Source organism: Microplitis demolitor, chromosome 6, assembly GCF_026212275.2.
Source record: "Microplitis demolitor isolate Queensland-Clemson2020A chromosome 6, iyMicDemo2.1a, whole genome shotgun sequence".
Lineage (NCBI taxonomy): Eukaryota > Metazoa > Arthropoda > Insecta > Hymenoptera > Braconidae > Microplitis > Microplitis demolitor.
This window is the reverse complement of record NC_068550.1, coordinates 8983291-9003014: the sequence shown is the minus strand read 5'-3', so window position 1 is coordinate 9003014 and position 19724 is coordinate 8983291. Positions and strand designations below refer to the sequence as shown.

Below are 19724 nucleotides of genomic sequence, written 5' to 3'. Positions count from 1 at the left end.
AATTATTACAGTGCACCTGAAGAACTTATAGTAACTTTATTGTAAATATTTTTGACAATTTATTCTAATGACAACTGATTCTTTCATGAAAAAATTCAAATGGTTGAATTAGTAAATTAAATGATAAATTGATCAATTAAAAAGTAAAAAAAAATTTATAAACTTTGAATTAAAATAGCTCAAATTATAAAGTTTATAAAAAAAAAATATTTCTATCTTTTTTGACGGAAATTAAATTTAATAAAAAAAACATTTATGTATATTTTTGAATTGATCAAATGATTTTAATTTTAAATTAAATTAAAATAATTAAAAATAATAATACATGTACTAAGATTTTAATTTATTAATAATTCCTTTAATTTACTACAGACAAAATCAAATGGACAAATCGCGTCTTCTAGACATTTGATAACTTGGTCTTCTGTTAAACTTTCGTACGCTTCTTCGGCTAAAAAAATCAATTTATTAATACTTATATATATTAATTAATTAATTAATAATAACACAGTAATTAATTACTTCTTATAGACAAATGTCCAAATAATTCACAAACTGCAGGGATAAATCCACTAGTATCTTTAATTCCCGTAGCCATTTTTCTTGCCCAAATGTAAACACGGACATCGTCATAAATTTTTCCATTTTGATCTCGATCCAAAGATCTCGCACGTGTTATCGCTACATTATGAGCTATAGAATTATTTTGCATCCAATTTATGATCAAAAATACTTTTGATACAAAATCATCTAGATTATTTGAGAATGATGATAATTTAATACAAAATCCACGGGCTGGATAGTCTTTTAAAATATAAACGTGTTCAGTAAGACTTTCTAGTTTCTAAAAATAATTATTCAATTAATTCAATTAATTGGACGTAGATAGGCAATAATTTATCAACCCACAAAAAATTAATTTTTTAAATTTTTATACTAAATGACTTATTACTGACTAAAAAATTATTTTCGAGTAGTTTAGTGTTAAAAAAAATTTTTTTTAATCATAAAATCAAAAAATTTGATGATGCAAATTAAATATCTGGGATAAAATTTTTACAAAATCAAGTAAGGTTTAAATGCTATATTGCAGAGGGCCATTCATTAAATTTCGCAAAATGACGTCTATGTTGGTTGACAGGTAGTTGTTTATCTAGTTCAATTAATTAATTAATTTGAGTGAAGGCTTACGATTTCTTCGAGTAACATTTTGTGTTTTAAATAATAAATATGCCAATGAAGATGATTTACTGATGCATATGCACACAATCCATTAAATACTGCTCGTAAATATCTTTAAAATAAAATATAGTTATTTAATATAAACAATTAAATGAATTCATTAGTTATAAAATTAACATCTTAGACTTAATAAAATTATTACAGTGATATTGTAACTAATTGGAATTATTAATTATCTACTTATTAATTGAATAAAAAAAAATTACTTACGGAGATCTACTGAGTAAGAATAATTCAATAATTTGTCTAAGGCTTGATTTTGTTACAACTTGAGGCAAACATTTTAAACGGTCTGATAAAAATAAACAGTGTCCATATTCAATAGGACTGACATTAACAGCAATTACATTATTTCCATCACCATCTGATAAGTCAAATAAAATTTCTTCATCTCGTATTTTTGTGAAATTAAAACGATTAGGATCAAATTGAGCTTTTAGTGACGTTATATTTTCTGGAGTCCGGCGATTTTGTGCTCGATCTAAATTAAGCTGTCATTAATTATTAATTAATTATTTATTAAATAAAAATAATTTTTGATTAATTAATTAATCATTGTAAATTGATAAAATTTGTATTAAAAAAAATTTTTAAATATTAAATAATAAAAAAGTATCAAGACTTAGAAATTTATTTAATTAATTAATAAATAATTACCTGCATTAAAAATTTATATTTTCCTTCTAAAATTTTATATTTTTTAATTGATAATTTATATCGCAATATATTATTATTTTGCGCGTACTCCCATTTCTTAATTAATAATTTATCAAACTCGGATTTATCGTCGGTCTCATTGATTACAAAATTAAATTCACTAAGATTGTAATTAAAAATAATTTTATCTTTGATTTCATTCATAATTAATTATTTTCTTTTCTATTTATCAATTAAAATAAAATTTATTTGGAGTAATTGTTGATAAATTTACCACTTGGACTAATGTCAAAATCAGCTGATTGTTTTCGAACGCCCCCTTGCGTTTTGATAAAAAAGTAATTAAAAAAATTTTAATTTCTTTAATTAACTGTATAAATAATTATTTTTTAAAATAAATAGTGATGAGATAATTGATAACTATATTACTTAAAACAAAAAAATAATTTATCAAGTTTTTGTTTAAATTTTGAAATTCCCGCGATTTTTAAATGAGCGTCATTTTTAAAAAACAGAGCTTTGAGTTGGCGCCAATAGAGCCGCCAGTATCGTGCCGGCCTTTCTCGTGTAAAAATCGTGATCGTGCAAAACCTTAAAATTGATCAATTTTATTGTGATTTTGTTTATTTAAAGCTTGTAATTAACATGGGAGTTGTTGTGTAAGTTAATTTAAATAATAATAATTATAATTATAAAGTAGAAAATGATTAGAATTCATTATTGTCAGTAATTTTTTTCGGACGCACGTGTCACTTGTTTTTTTGTTTATTATTGTAAGTTTGTTGTTTTTTGTTATTCTAGTTTGCAACAATTTCCTATGACGGAAAATCGCACTGGACCTCAGATGATTGAGTTCTTAACGAAACGTCTTCTTGCACTTGGAGCAGTGCAATCTGGACAATTTTTGGTTGACTGTGAAACTTATATGTCAGTTCCTCAGCTTGGTAAGTTATTATTTTTAATTTTTTTTTTATTGTGAAATTTTTTATTATTCATTTTTTATCTTAAAACTTAACTAATTATTCAATTAATTTATTTTTTATTATTATGTAAAAAATGACGGGAATATTGATGATTTAAAATTCAAAATTTTGTTTTTTTCTTTTTTATTTAATAATTGTTAAATAAATAATTTGCATAATATTGGGAAGGGAGATAATTAATAGAAATTATTATGAGGCAATTTGTTAAAAATTTCCAAGTCGAAATTTTTTTTAATTTTATAAAAATTTGGAGTTAAAATTTTTTTTTTTCAGTTTTAGAGAAATGAAAATAATTAAAAAAAAAAGTTAACGTAATAATAATAATGAAAATTACAATTTAAATCTAAATAGGAAAATTGGGAAAATTTCAAAATCAAAATTTTTCTAAATTACATAAATTGAAATGAAAATTTCAAAATCTATTATTAATATATAATTTACAAATAAATGACAGGAAAATATCCAAAATTCCAGTCAAATTTCATCATGCGTCATATCACTATTTTCAATTTATCATTTGAAAATTACTTTATCATCAACAAAGTATAACTACGGCGGTCGGTACTTATTCAACAGATAAACACAAACCCTCCCTGATAGCCACCCTAACCGTAAGTTAACTACAATCTACTGTCGTAATCTAAGGGTGACTTAAAGGAAAGTGTTGGAGAGCAAGCAGTTACCTTTAAGTTGACAGTAAATTGTCTGTAATTTGAATTCAAATTTGACCACAAGTGTTACTGTCAGACAATGACGTTAAGTTGATTGAAAGTTTCACTTTAAATTGAAGGCAAGTTTTTCTGTCAAGTTACATTCAAGTTACTGCCGTATTCTGAAGCCAACTTAAAGGAAAGTATTACTAAGCCAAGCTTGCCAGAAATTTTCTCGTTAAGTTAGCCGAAAATGTTTCACGACAGAACTTGTAGAGCAAGGTCTGACTATCAGGGCTGATAGCAAGACTTTGTAGTCAGAAAGTTGGTGTCAATTAGTTGAAATCAAGTTGAGGACAACTTTCAGCTTTTGTAACTATTGATTACAAGTTGTTACTAGCTTTCTGAGAAAAAGTTGGTGGCAAAAGTTGGCATTCCATTAGTTGACGGAAAGTTGCCTTCCATTTTCCCAGAAAGTTGGTAACAACTTGTAGTCAACAGTTACAAAGGTTGAAGTTGTTGTCAACTTGATCGCAACGAATGGACACTAACTTTCTGACCACAAAGTCTTGTTATCAGGGAATCTACTTTTTTCTGTGAATAGCTATGCGTGTCAATCATTTCGTGGCATAGTCATTGGCTTAAACTTGTTTCAAGTTTCAATAAGATCAGGCCAGTAGCTAATTTTTATTACACGTCAACCTTTCCACCATACTTCATACTCGTTTAAAATAATTGAAATAATAATAATTTTTCACCATACTATAATTTTAAATATTACTTATTGTTTTTTTTTCATTACAACCGATCTAAATGAATTTATAATATAAACATACGGACTTTTTCACCATATGGTTTTACAGTATCTGTTACCATATAGTTTACAGCATTCTATACCAGTTGTCGTGACATCAAACACCAGTCATGTGATTTAATAATACTGGATCTAAATCTAAATTATTTACTATAACTTCTTGTCAATTTATCATTTAAACATGTTCAATTGTAAAATCAAACAATTTTTTACTTTTCATACAATCAGTATACCAACTAGTCATCAGGACAAAATTTCTACAATTATAATTAAAAATAAATAAGCCGTAAGATCAAAAAACCAACAAATTTTTTTTTTACTTTATAAACAAAATTTATTTATTTTTGTCTTGAATACTTTACTATATATTTTGCAATACAGTACACATTTTTTAAAATAATTATCTATTATCAATATATTTCTTTTTCTTTCATTTCAATTTGAATTCACTTATACCCAAAAATTGATAATCATTCAATCCTTGATTCATTTATTCATTAAGTACAATTAAAATTAATTATCCGTTATTAAATAATTAACGATACTGGCAAATAATATCTCACAAACATTCACTTTCAGTTTATCATAATCAAAATATTTATTTAATAGACCGGCGGTACTACTTTTGTGCTACTCAAAGATAAATTTATAATTTTGAATTCTATACGTTTTTTTTTTTTTGGTGTTGCTCTAGATTATAATGATAATTATTATTATTATAATCACGTCAATAATTAATATTTATATTAAAAATTAAAATTTTTTACTTTTTTTTTCTGTAATAAAATTTTTAAAATTGTAAATTAAAATAATGCCGATTTTTTTTTAAAACTACGACTATGCTCCATTACAAAAATATTAAAACTAGCAAGCGAAGCTAGACAATATATATGTATATATATTTACTTATATAGTTTATTATATATATGTAATTAATTAAATTTAAATATCGTTTGGAAAATACATTTATCTTTCGTCTTTCGTTTAAATCTTATCCTTGTTTATTTTAATTCGTGACCAGCACACCATTCAATTATTTATATAATTAATAATAAATGCAATGATATTATTTATAATTAATAATTATTGTCAAGGTTTTTTTTAAGTTACTTAGAATTTAAGTCTAAAGTATAGAAGCTCGGAATTTTTTCTATTTTCTATTTGATAGATTTTTGTTTATTTAATTTTTTAATTATACTAGAGTCTGAGTAGTTTGTTACTTAAATAGTAAGAAAAAATATTTATTTATTTTAATTAAAGTTTTAATTTAACAAGAGTATTTTAAAATTTAAGAGAGTCGTCTTTGTAATTTGATATTATAGAAATTATTTATTCAAATTTAATTAATTAATTGTTATTAAAGCATCTAGACTTGTAATCAAGCTAAGGAATGGTTGAAAAGTAATTTTCGAACTCTAGTATAGTTTAAAAAAATTAAATAGATTAATTATTGTCTGGTAATAGTCCCAACTCCATTTTAAAGCGACGATAGAGTAAACTTTCGTTAATAAACTATTTATTTTTACCATAATTATTTTTTTTTTTGTTTATTGAACCTATCGAGTCATGTAAATCCATCATACCATATTACATTTGGTTTAAATTATTAATTATTATTATTATAAAATTTCGATTCAATTCACAAAAGTGCATCATGCAGATTTTTGTTATCTCTAATTTAATGTTAAAAAATTATTTAATTTTATAAATTTTCTATGCAAATGGATTCTGTTAAAAAAAAAAATTTTTGGGAATACTAGGATCAGATGCATTTTATAAATATAAATTTAATTATTATCGTGTCTATGACACTTTTTTTTTAATTTTCGTTATTAAATATTTATTTTATTATCATTTTTTTTTTACTTATTTGCGTCCAAGCCCTTGAGCATTACATAAAGATAAGGTATATAGATAAAAATTCTATTTATTTACATTTAAAATAATTCATGCGTTTTATTTCGTATTATTTATTTTTAAAACTTTAACTCTAATTAATGTCAATAAATGAAAATTTACCTATTTTATTTTTTTTAAGTACGAGATTCTATAAAAAAAGATTTAGATTAATTGTCGATATGAATTTTATTTCATTATTTTGAGTTTAGATATTTTTTTTTGATTTGTGATATATTTTTCACCACAGGTTTATTATCTGGAGTACATGATAAAGAGATCTACTGTAAAAAAATCACTATTTTATTAGGTTTAAATAATTTTTATTTGAAAAGTACCCGAGGTGGATTCGAACCCGCGACCGCCCGTTAACTCGGCGGAGGGCAACTCATCATTCCCTTTTAGTAACTTATTATTTATAAGTATCAGCAACTATTGATATAAACAATTTATTATAAAAAATCTCCAAGTAGATCTCTTTTAAGTAAAGTTATTAAATTTATAAAATAAAATATAAAATTAATTATAAGTAACTACATAAAGGCACAAAAAAATAAATTAATGGCAGTTTAAAATTCGTTTAAGAAAATTTTGATATTGTCATTTAAACACAAACTCTATTTTATTTCTCAAATTTGGCGATTGATATTGTCATTCGATTCATGTACTAATATCTAATTTTTTTTATATGAAATATATATATACGTTTTTTTTTTTAATTATTTAATTATCATATATAATTTATTGATAGACTATTTAGCTAAATGTATTGTCATTAATAAGTTATCGGCCTGCATAAGTAAGTCGTTAATACGAGTTTCAAACGTTAAATCATTTACTATTGAGTCCCATAATATTTAATTACATTTTTAATATTTTATTAAATTTTTTACGACTAGACTCACGCGAATCTCGATATAACGCCCACTTAAAATGGATTATTATTATTTATAATAATATAAAGTTCTTTTTTTTTTTTTTAATATTGTCATTTTTTGTTTATGGAAGGCACGATGTATGGAAGTTCTGCCTTTCGCTAAAGCGAAAATATTTTATTTATTTTTTTTAAAATCATCTAATTTAGTTTTTTTTTCTTTTTATTTTGTCCTTTTCTTAATATCCGGTTCAGTTATTTTTTTTTTGCTTTGTGCATTATTCAAATAATTGTGGACGTAATTGTCAACGATGAGCATATTTAAAAAACAAACAATTTATTTATTCGTTAAAACGACCAGCGTTTAATTTTTTTTTTTAATTATTCAATTAAAAGATTCGATAATTATGCGAGCTTTTTCATTTTTGTCCATCAGAAATTTTATTTAAAATTTTAAAACTTAAAATTCATTAAGAAATATTTAACTGATGTAAAAAATCATGTATACACTTTTTGTAGAAAATTGAATTTCCTACATGATTGTTCTTTAACATTTTTTTCGTATCTTTGATAGTTTAATCAGAATTGTAATTCAAAGATCTACTTTTATAATATTAGAGATCAAAAATTAGATCTTTGAATGATTGAATTCAAGTTTAAATTATGGCTCAAGTATCAAATTTACAAAAAAAAATTTTCAATTACTTTTTTGTAGAAAACTACATTCTCTACAAAAAAGGCCCTTATGAATTTCTATGTTTACTTGATATTTTACGAGTTATCTTAATTTAAAATGTGTTAAAAAAAATATGAAGAATTTTGGCAATTAAGATTTCTAAGGATAAAAGAAAAAAGCCGCAAAATTACAATACCTATAATAATAATTAGACAAAATATTTAAAATTAACATCATCACAAGTAACATGTTTTATAATAAATAAGTGCGACAGTATCTCTGCCATAAATGCGATATTCGCGTTCATAATGCACTTTTCCCGGGACGTATTTTTCTTTCGGCATAAAGCGATCTAATTTTGACAGACTCTGGTACAGCTTTAAATAATTATCATCACGATCATCTTCGGTCTCTTCATAAAACTGTCGATATCTTTCCAACAGTGACATGCTGCCAGTGCTCCCGTATTCAGATCTTGTTCTCATAATACTAGTCGGCAAATGAAAAGTTGTATCGCGTTCTAAAACTCTATCAATATCCGCATCTGTAAGGTCATGTAAACTCTTGGCGTTAGTTAAACTGCGGTTAAAATTATTAAAATGTCCATCAAAATAATTATTACGTAATCTACTAGATCTCGGTAAATTTGAGTAGAGCATTCGTGAATTTAAATTACCGTGCCTAAAAAATTCAACATCATTTTGTTTAAATCGTGTAATTTGTTGTCTTTGACGTTGAGATTCCGGAGGCCATCTATTATTACTTTCTATTTCATCAATAAAAACCGTTTGATTTTGTTCCTGGCGATATTCACTCTCAATATTTGAATTAACGACAAAATTCATTTGGCTCCATTGATCATGCGTTGAATTAAATAATCTTGTGTTGGATTCTTCAATATGTCTATCATAATCAGCGTAATTTGTAAAATTATGTAGCTTAATATCGTGATTTATATTTTTATTAGTTCTTTTAAAATAATTACGATTGGGTATTAATCTGTGAGTTTGAATGAAATTACCAACGTTACGTGTTATACGTCCAGTTTTTTCAACAACAATACCACAATAATCTGTTAATGTACGAGTTAAGCGATAACGTCTTTGTGACGATTTAGACCTGGTAATACCGGCCAATTGATCACGTAGTGACTGTGGATAAAAATCAGATCCAGATCCTGATTCAAATCCTGATCCCACGTTTGTTCCTGTCGTTGATGATAATAAATTAGGGGTGTAAATCTTACGGGGATCATGTTCATTTGGATAAGCACCACTTGGTAGTGGTTTATTCGTTTTTTCTAAATTCGAAAGCCCTCCAGTGAGGGAGGCCTTGTACTACCGTGCCTGTGCGTAATCTGGATTCATTTCATCCAGTTGCTTACCTTTTGTTTCGGGTACGCAACATACCACGAAACATAATCCGCATACCGCTACGGCAGCATAGAACCAAAATGCACCATGAAGACCCAGTAACTGGAGACAAAGAATTTAACGTTTAGATATAATGGAAATTGATAAGATTGCGGGCTATTAAAGTACCTGCTGAAAGTCCATGAAGAGTTTGATGCCAAAGAACGCGCAGAAGTAGCTAAAACTAGTGCTGATACTAGAGCCGAGGCCACGGTACTCGAGCGGGAAGAGCTCACCAATCAATAGCCACGAAATTGGCGATATGCCCAGCGCAAGGGCAGTTGTGAACACCAGGACACACAGTAGGGGTATCCAGTCGTGTTGTCCTATTGTCGTTGCATTCTCAATCATATTTTGTGATACTGAATTGTAGTATGCATAGCTACCAAATCCTGCCAGTGCCAGTGACATGAATACCGTACTGGCTATCAGGAGTGGTAGTCTTCCTACAATGTCTATTAAGAAGCCTGAAAAATTATGGAATCGTGATTTAAAAATTTGAATATTAGATAGATAGTTGTTAAGTTAGTTATGAATAATGTGATGGCCAACCTGAGAGTAATGATGCAAGAAGTTGAACAAAACCAATAGCAATTGTTGCTCCATGTGGGCTCATACCACCTAATGTTTGTCGAAATACAATAACTGCGTAATAGGTGAATGCATTGGCACCCGAAAATCTTTGAAAAAACATCAGCCCACATGTTATGGCAATGGGTTTATATAAACGTGGTGTCAATACGCTGTTACGAAATGTCAGCTCGTATTGTTTGGCCCGTGACGCCAGCACGTTTGTCTTGATGACCTTAAAAATTAAATAATACCAGGGCAATAAATGTCATCTGTTAAGTTAATCTCCGAGAGTTATTGTTGTTACTAACTTGTAATTCTTGTCGAACATCAACGTGAGATCCACGTAACCATTTAAGACTACCCGTCGCTTCTTCATCACGGCCATTAAGTACAAGATATGATGGGGTTTCTGGAATAAAAAGAGTACCGACAAATAACATTGTCGGCGCAATAGCAACAACAACGGCACATTGACGCCAATTGAGGTAGGAACCAGCAATGTATGAAAAAAGTACGCCCACGTGCCCAACGACTTTTAACATCGCCGAGAGGCAGCCCCTGATTGCCGGCATTGATATTTCGGATATGTAAACCTGTCGATATAATATAAAAATTAATGTTATGTAATAATATGTAACGAGATAATTGATGATTATTATGATTAATTGTTAATGTACTTGGGCAACCATTGTGATGACCGCACAACAAAGCCCGCCGATAAAGCTCGTTGTGAAGACAAGTTCAACGCAGGGCGCTATTCCAGTAAGGATCCAAACAGCCGCTAAAGGCAAGGACGTAAGACGGAGAGCAAGCCTCCGACCACGTCGCATTATCCAGTCACCGATCATGGCGCCAAACCCCGCACCCAACATCGAGAGCGATGCCACCCACGAGGCTTCCTGCTTGGTCGCTGAAAACGCCCACCTGTGATCGAAATAAAGGATTATAATGTTGCCCGCCTTTATTATGTTTGTCTTTACTTTTTTTTTAGTAACTAAAACTTTAATGTACACTCTGTAATGTTATGTTAAATAAACATGTCTGTATCAATATTTTTATTTATATTTTTGTCATTTAAAACATACCAAGTCTCATTCCCTGATGATTGATAGAGGTGCGGCTGGCTATCCAGAATTGAGTCTACTGCTGGTGACGTATAACCTTTAGCTAGTCCGCATGACAGTGTTCCCATTGATAGTGCCAATGTCGCCAGCACCTACAACCAATTTGTCCTCATCAGGATTAACCAATTAGGATTCAGTTTATACATTAGGATCCTGGTCTCAGGATCCCAATGAAGATCTTGGGACCAGGACATTTGGGTAAAAAAATAAATCGATGAGTCTTTTCAACGGTGATGCAGTGCGCGTGTCTCTGCACGGTTTTGGTTTGCACCAAACTCTACATGTATGTTAAATATATATATACATATATATATGTTGTATGTGGGTACATATGTATATGTAAAGTGAGGATAGGAGAGAATGCAGTAACTGCGGACGACATTTCACGGCTTGCTCTTTCCGGAATCTCTCATGCACGCGCAGTTAGATCCCATCGGTAAAAATTCTATTGCATCCTACTTTACAGATGAATAGATTTATTTTTTTATTCAGTGGACGTATAATATTATCGTTATTATTTTTTTGTGGGATCACCATCAAGACAAATGTATAAAATCGTGTCGCTTGCACCTGTTGTAAATCCCGTCGATATTTCACGCTTAAGCCTTTGGCCCCTTCTTTTCTAGCTTCTGCTCTTCCTTTTCTGTCTACCGTTGTGTTGAAGCTGATACAAACTCTAATACTGGGTATATATGCGGTGTTTGTGACCCAAGTAAACCTGGCGTCACATGTATGTCACAAGCTGATGCACACACACACACACACACACACACACACACACACACACACACACACACACACACACACACACACAGACAAATCTCCACACCTCGACTTGTTTTTAATCAACAGTAATTTTTACCTTTCACCTTTTACTTAAAATTTATTCATTACTTTGTTTACTCGCGCTTTTCTCAATAAATATGATGATTAATTTATAATAAAAGTCTTTTATATTTTAAAATTTCTGTTTGTTTGCTGTTTGTTAATTTAACGGCAATAATGTGCAAAGCTGACACAAAGCTTCTTTTGTTATAAGATTACCTTAAGGACTTAAGTCATAGCTAAAAAGCTATGACCCTAGTTCTATGACCCTAGACTGGTGATTGTGTTCGTCATGTAGTTGATGATGAAGAATATTTTTTAAAAATCACAGGCTTGGATTATGCTAATGTGGAATAGAACGCAAAGGCACTCCCGGGGCTTGGCTTGAGTTAAAAAAATAAAACCAACTGCTAAGTGCATTTATACACTAGTACGGATAATAAAGAACGTAAAACTTTTGCTACTGGTGAATTTAAACAAAGATAAAGAGAATATTTTTGAATCATAAGACTAGTCAATTAATTTTGACGATGTGAGAGAAAGATAAAACGTTTGTATTTGGATATGGCTTAGAGCCAATAGCAAATCTAACCAGCTAGCATATATTCAGAATAGTCTAGTCTGGTAAAGTTTGAATATGATTGAGTTCGATGAGAATTTGGTGGCTATTCAACACACGTACACACCCACATCCACATCCAATGGTTTTAAGAGCAAGAAACAACGATTAAGAGCCTGCAAGTGTGAGGAAGACAGAAACTGGGGCACTAGTCTAAGCCAGCAAGGTTGCTGCTAGTAAGCTAGCTTCGAAACTACATCTCCAGGCCTTTGCCTTATACAACAGGGTGGTTATACTATCCGGAAGCTTCATTCTGAAATCTAGTTTAACGAAAATTGCTTCGAATAGGGTTGTGATGAAAGAAAAAGCAAAAGCAAAATGCAGAAGTAAAAGCTGAAGAAGAAGAAGAAGAATATGAAGAAAATTTACCGAAAATCGATTTTCATTTCATTTATTTTATTTTATTTTTCTACTCTCTTGATTCTTGATTCTTGACAAAAACGACCTTATTACCTGAGATAGATGCTGGGGTCGAGTTGCGGTCGATGTCATGTGTACTACTGATGCGCGGGGCATTCTGAAGCCGTTCTCTTCCGGTACAGTTGTCACCTGTAAAATAAGACAAAAGAAACTTTTAACGATTCTGTTGTCGTTTTAGTTATATAAATCCTACAAGTTTAACTTATATATATTTGTGTGTGTGTGTGTGTGTGTGTGTGTGTGTGTGTTTGAAAACTAGAATTCGAGTTCGGAGAGAATTTTAGGGAAAGTCGTTAGAGCATAACGAGTTACTTCCGTGCACAAATGCTCTAAATGTTATTTTCATTAATTACTGTCTCAAAATAAACCCTCGAGACTTAAATTTATTTAAAAAAAAAAACCCCTATTGTCATTTAGTATAAACAATACTATCTACACGGATAAATTTTTTTTGTTTTTAATCTCTTTTGTTAATGAAAAAAACAAAAGCAATATCCATTTAACAGATAATTAATCTCTTCCAACTCATTTCTTATTGTTTGAAACAGCTGATGCTTAGAAATCGATTTAAATGACAAGCTAAAATATATAATAACAATAAAATGGGGTAGCAAAATAAAAAAAAATGGAAATAATACCTGTGCAGTAAAAAAAAAAAGCTGGGCACACTTTATGTCACTTTATTGCTCCGAGAGTGCGCTATATCGACATTTTATTAACGAATCTACTGCGTGTATCCCAGTGTCGTCATTTTAAATCTATTATATACACCATTGCGGACAACATCTACCTGTTGTTTGTTTTTTATTTTATCCACAATTTGCATTTTCCATCGGTTAGTTAAATAAAAAAAAAAATTACGACAAAACACGTAACATCAGTTACTATACCGAGGTGTTGAAGATTCAATAAAAAGATTTCGACAGCTTTAAATATCTGAGTTAATTGCAGATACAAGATAACTAGCTATTTTATCGACAAAAAAAATAGCTTATGCTTTTTTTTTATGTTTCCTATCAAGAGCATGTACTTAAGATCATGTATCTTTGGATCATTATGAAAGTAAGCTTAGACGGGTTGTATAACAGGTATATTTATCCGGTTGATGTACGATCTGATGGGTTATGGGTCGTCTAATATAACTACGTAATTCATCCACGCAATTACAGTCGGTTTCAAAAATTTTTTCGTATCTTATGTTTATAAAAATAATGAAAACAAACAAATAGTTGTACACGGAAAGTAATGTACCGTAAATATTGCTATGTGAAATGAAAAATATAGTAATTATTACACTGCAATCTAGTACTCAGTCCATGAAAAAGAAAAAATATTGTAAATATCAATGTGTTGTACCGTAAATTGTTCTATATCTCAATGTAATGAGTACGATATTGTCGATACATTATTTTTGAGTAATGTTTACATGCACTGTTTTATAATAGAGAGACTTTGCTGTAACAGAGCAAGATCTACACAGCGCTGTAATAATTACAGTGTTAAGTAGTTACTGTTCCATTGTAGTACAATATCAGCGCCACTGCCACTCACCAGTGGATTTTTAAAAAATATTTTTGGGTTGACCCTTACACATTCTGGTCAACATGAACAATATCTCCGTTTTTTTTTTCTACTTATATAACCGTTTATTATTATAGAAATTAATTAAGTTTTAAATTTATGAAATTCTGTATTTGTAATTCGAAAAAACATACTTTTTAATAAATAATAATAGAATAATTTTTTAAATGATAATATTCTCTTGGCAGCATTGTGATATTTATAATGCGGCATTGATATAAGTACTTTATCATCATATCTATATTCACTTTACTTTGAAAGTGACATGAAGCGAGAATTTTCATCACTATGCTGTAGTGTAATAATTACTAAACTGCCATAGAAATGCCAGCTTTACTGTTCTCACCGCGTCATAGTAGTTGCGATACATTTTTTTCCGTGTAGCAATTTAATTTTAACGAGTAATATTTAACCGGGTAATTTAATAAATAAAAGACATTTGGCAAAGGCAATGAAACAACAAAATGTTTAAGAGAAGAGCGTTTCAGTTTATTATAACTTGGGTTGCTCTATTCAGGTCAAGTGGCTATGAATATCCGTATCCAGCTGTCACTGGTCATTCGCAGTTCCGGGTGAATTCACGCGAGATTCTTCCGCCTCCGGTCATCAACATATACTTCAATTTTTTTATTTATTTATGTTTATATAGATCTAATCTATTTAAACAAAAGCCTTTTGTGTTAATCAATAACATAAAAACTGGCCAAAGTTTTTCTTCAATTCAAATGAAAACTAAATGGATACTTGTCATCAGGAAACTCTTTAGGAAGTTGGGGATGAGAAAAAAAGTGACTATAGGAAACATTTGATGATAATAACAGGCATAAACTCTTGAGTATTTAAAGTAATTTTCAGAGTATTTTTTCCTTTTGTAAGTTTTCCGACAACCGGATTTGTCGTTTTATTTGGTACAATAAGCAATCAGTTATTATTATTTTAGTGTGTACTTGTGCATCAACGTCAATGTACTGCAAATCCACTCAATAAACCAGAGGCAAGAGCCTCCTCGAGATCATTTTGATAGCAAGTGCATGCTTAATGTACAGCTAATTAATGCTGTCTCTGGATTTCATCAGCTCTTAACCATTTTTGTTGTTAAATTTTGTTTTTTTTTTTCCTCTATCTTTAAAACTAAGAAAGTAAGCGACAGACTAAATGGCTAAGGAAGACTTACTTTGTAAAAGCGAAAGAAAGAGTTCGTGACAGCGCCCTTATTATGACTACCCTACGGGTATCAGTTTTCTGTCATTTCATTTGGATTCTTTTGCGGGTCTCTAACTCAAAGTATTTATTTTCATATCTTTATATCTTAACGTCTAAATAAATAATCTTAAACAAGATATGTATATCGTTAAAGGATTGTAAAATTATTAATAGAAAACAGTTGAATGAACAGAGAACATACTTTAGTGCTATTTTAGTAAAGTTGTCTGCTGGTTAATGCAGATCCAAGAGATCTAAATCAACAGATGCTTATACAATGGAATAAAATTTATCATATATTTGAATTGTTTTCATGTAAAAATCACTTAAATGATTAATTAACATCAGTGATTAATGTGTGCTTATTGTTAAGCTTTAACAATTTTTGTTTCTTACATTAAATTCAAAGCTTATTATCCATCATTGTAATGGGTACGGAAATAAATATACAGTAGCAGTTAAAGCTACGACGAATGATCGTCATGTTGTGGATTGCGAGCAACAACCGGAGCTACAACTGGATTAACTTGGTCACATCAAGGAATATATATTTAGATTAACATACGTACTGTCGGTACGTGTATGCTCTTGAATCACGTCTCAGTGCATACAGCAAACGATCCAGAAAATAAATAATCTAAGTGATTAATTGTTCAGACACCCATTGGATAAAAGTATTGATAAAGATGGCAAGATCATTTTTTTACTGTCAGATTTATAGATAGTATTTAATAAGGATAATGTTGAAGAAATACTAAAATATATTGGTTTATATTTGCGTCAGTTATTGTACTAATTAGCTGACAAAGTCTTGTTATGAAATAATCTAGGATGCCAAATATAATAATGGATTAGATTAACGTAATGCGTGACTGATAATGTATAGATTTAAGAGTTCTAGGCTTAGTTATTGAATTTGATTATGTTGTGACATAAAATAAGTCATCATGATTAAAAGTATGGAATGTGACGCATTTGTTTTATCATTGATGAAAAAATAACAACTTTTTAAACATAAAAACTATGAAAGTTTGTGATAATAATGGCATTCAAGTTGATGGGGGTCACCTGGTAAAACTTTTCCAATGCCCTGAATCTCGGAATTCGGATCTGTCGAAGCAGCCTGTGAATGACTGAGAGAACTGTGTAGATAATTTTCGTACAAGTGAGACACCAGCATCTATATTCAATATCTAGTGCATCCTGAAAACGTACCAAGACAACCAAGCTCGCTCTATTGTTATAACCACGGGGCTCAAACTTGAGAAATCACATCGTTATCGATTTAAACTGACATTGAGATATAATTCTTCAAGTATTTCAAACTTTTTAGTTAAATTAATATGTAATCTTTGAATTTATTATAAAAATCATAATCTTCGAATAGTTTTGAAAAATTGATATGTTTTATATCATAAAAATCTGTAATATTTTATATTTTCGACAATTTTTATTACAAAACGCCTGATTTTAAATTTAGACATTTGTTTTATGGCCGCTTAATTATAAAATGGTTTTGTTGTAAGGTTTAAACTTAAAAGTGAAAGGAAATGAATAAACTGGGAACCACTGATGCCTAGATGAAGATACTCGAGGCATATATTTAAACTGTAGTACTATTGAAGGTGCAACCCTTTCATTAGTGTGTAGGCCACGCGCTCCATTATAACACGACAAAACATCTGATTCTATTGTAAACTCGTGGAACAATAAATGCGACCGCTATGTTGTGTTGTCACGTGTTCTATATATTTTTCAATTATTCACCTAGATGTCCACCAAATTGGCAAATTACACAATATATATATATATATATATATTGGGGTGTTTTCCAACCGGTGTTAAAACGGTGTATTTACGGAGTATATTAACTCCGATCGGAATATGAGGGTGTGAGTATATGTGTTTTAAGATCTATAAAACTGAAAAAAAATAATAATAATAATAATGTTCGGTTATAATAATGAAATTATCGTTAATTGAGATAAAAGCCACTTCATTACCTACGTAGAATAAGCAATGTTACTTTTAATGCACTGAACAAATTGCATAAATTTTTGATCACTCATCATATCAAATATTTAGAAACAATATAATAATTATTTGTATTATAATTGTTCTTTTTCATAAGGAAATAACTGATTTAAAAATAATAAATTAATTATTGATAATTTTATTTTATTTTTCTCGTTGATTTATTTTGCCAAGATACTTTTGAATCATGTAAATCTGTTTCACATATTTTATACAATAACATTAACATGTCATTATGGACAAACATTCTTTGGATTTTTCTATAAATTGGTAAATCTTTCGTATCATTAATTTTTGAAACAATAAAAATTTTTTTTTGTATTTGAAATAGAATTTGACTTCTGATACTTAAAAAATAAAACTATTTCTTTATTAACACCACTTACATCGAGAAAAATTCTAACACCGCTAGCGGTGTTATTCCGACGCCGTTTTCGGTCTTAAATTCAAAACCGATAACCGAGACTTCCATTGACTTTTTTTTACGGTATACATATAAAAATATAATTAATGCCAATTAAATAAAAATATAGATTGTCAATTTAAAAAAAAAATCACAGGATCAAATAATAGAGTAATTAAAATATTGAAAATTTCAAAACCAATGTATTAAAACATAATAATGCACTTGTCGTTTCTTTGTTCGTTATTTAAGTTCCATTGTCACCTAGCACTTTATCATCATAAAGCGACACTGAAAAGTAATTTAAGGAACAAAAAAGCTCTACGAGCACTCAGACAATCCGATTATTTATATAAGTGCTTTTCAATCAGGCGATAAGTGTCAGGTTATTATTTTTAAATACTCTGGACATTGACCTAGAGATTGTGGTTTTCTTTTTTTTTTTTACGTATTCCTGCTGTTGTGGGATTGTAAAGCTTTTTTTTAATGGGGATAAGGAGACTATTGTTTTTTGTGTCAGTGGACTGTTAAATTTTACAGTCCGCAGACTAAATTCACCACCGGAATTAAACAGGGGTAACATAAACCACCAAGTATTGCTTGTACTAGTACAATTGCTAAAACTGTAAATGTTACTGCTACTTTAACATATGCAGACCATGCGGATATACATATTTTTTTAGCATTGTTCGCATCCTCGTTTGCTGTGAAAGAGGACACTGGAGATGAACAAAAAAAAAAATTTTAATATCTTACAAAGAAAGTATGACACGTGCGGCTAGAATTATGACTTACTGAAAATGAGCTATTTAAATAATGCTTTCTTTTTTCTTTGATGATTTACTGAATTTTACTTTTTTCATGACATTTTTTTTCATATATATATTTTACCGCGAATGTTCAAACTAGTGTTTGCATGTTGAAATTCATAAAATTTAGATTTATTTTGGAATACAAGTAATCGAATTTTGAAATTAATTGAAATTAAAGTTTTTATAAATAATTTTCTAACAACTCTTGGATTTTTTTATTTTAAAACTTCGGTTCATTTAAAAAGGATTTTTTTTTTTTTAAATTGATATATTGTTATTTTGATATAATTTCTAAAATAAAAATATTTTGGGAAAATCAGGTAAAATCGGTCTTTGAATGAACTTTTAAATCTGGAGGACAAAAGTTTCTAATATCAAAATTTGAAATGCTATTTTTGAAAATAACTTAAAAATTGATTTGTGACTTTATTTTTTTAATTGTCATAGATAATCGTGTAAAGCGGGTGCTATATTAATTTGTTTAATTTTCTATTATAAAAGAAAAATTTCATTTATGGGAAAAATTCAGGAGTTTCAAAAAATTTTTTTAAATATTTTCGGATCTTTTGTTTTTTATAAAATGTAATCATTTAATTTTTGATAAAAACTGTGAATTTTTTTATTATAAAGTAAAAACTTTCGTCACGGTATTTTCTTTCGAATTTAAAAAATTTATAATTTTTACGAGAAAAGAAAAAAAAACATATTTTTCAATAGATCTTAAAGTTGTTCATAGGCACGTATTGGACTCTAGAAAAAACTTTTAAAAATATGGAAATAAAGAAAAGAAAATCCTTTAAATATATTAAAGATAAAATAATTCAAAGCATAAAGTGAATGTCGTGCTTTCTCACGAGAATATCAGCAATCGAAATAGTTGAACATTGACATCAGAGATATTATAATAAATATATATATATATATAG

At 29.0% G+C, this 19724-nt stretch overlaps 3 protein-coding genes across 5 annotated transcripts in view; 1 reads left to right on the top strand and 2 right to left on the bottom strand.

The window, feature by feature from the left end:
* Window positions 1-19724, top strand: part of LOC103570635 (mediator of RNA polymerase II transcription subunit 20) — a 55622-nt gene that overhangs the window by 1294 nt on the left and 34604 nt on the right. Inside the window, exons 1-2 of one of the 2 annotated variants that reach the window (XM_008548439.3) lie at window positions 2430-2558; window positions 2701-2843. In XM_008548439.3, coding sequence (XP_008546661.1) covers window positions 2545-2558; window positions 2701-2843 — 157 coding nt within the window. In that variant the 5' untranslated portion in view covers window positions 2430-2544. Of the gene's footprint in view, window positions 1-2429; window positions 2559-2700; window positions 2844-19724 lie in introns of those variants that run through there. The other variant, XM_053739854.1, reaches the window with a different exon arrangement.
* On the bottom strand, window positions 210-2176 carry LOC103570636 (GDP-D-glucose phosphorylase 1). Its single transcript, XM_008548440.2, has 5 exons — window positions 1900-2176; window positions 1453-1733; window positions 1192-1294; window positions 523-844; window positions 210-451 (listed from the first exon to the last, which is right to left on the bottom strand). Exons 1-5 carry the CDS (start codon window positions 2101-2103, stop codon window positions 339-341), a joined length of 1023 nt encoding a protein of 340 aa, XP_008546662.1. The 5' UTR covers window positions 2104-2176; the 3' UTR covers window positions 210-338.
* LOC103570634 (facilitated trehalose transporter Tret1) overlaps window positions 9130-19724 on the bottom strand; it is a 34103-nt gene continuing 23508 nt past the window's right edge. For both annotated transcript variants that reach the window (XM_008548438.3, XM_014442401.2), the window contains exons 2-8: window positions 12799-12894; window positions 10863-10993; window positions 10455-10701; window positions 10086-10370; window positions 9757-10009; window positions 9334-9671; window positions 9130-9267 (exon numbers count right to left, since the gene is read on the bottom strand). In XM_008548438.3, coding sequence (XP_008546660.1) covers window positions 9130-9267; window positions 9334-9671; window positions 9757-10009; window positions 10086-10370; window positions 10455-10701; window positions 10863-10993; window positions 12799-12894 — 1488 coding nt within the window. The remainder of the gene's footprint in view (window positions 9268-9333; window positions 9672-9756; window positions 10010-10085; window positions 10371-10454; window positions 10702-10862; window positions 10994-12798; window positions 12895-19724) is intronic.

Bases quoted from the DNA above. Each gene is read 5' to 3' on its own strand.
- LOC103570636 (XM_008548440.2), bottom strand. From the start codon at position 2,103: ATGAATGAAATCAAAGATAAAATTATTTTTAATTACAATCTTAGTGAA. The intron at 1,295-1,452 runs GTAAGTAATTTT...TTTATTTTAAAG, and splicing joins TTCTTACTCAGTAGATCTCC to ATATTTACGAGCAGTATTTA. The intron at 845-1,191 runs GTAAGCCTTCAC...AATTATTTTTAG, and splicing joins AAATGTTACTCGAAGAAATC to AAACTAGAAAGTCTTACTGA.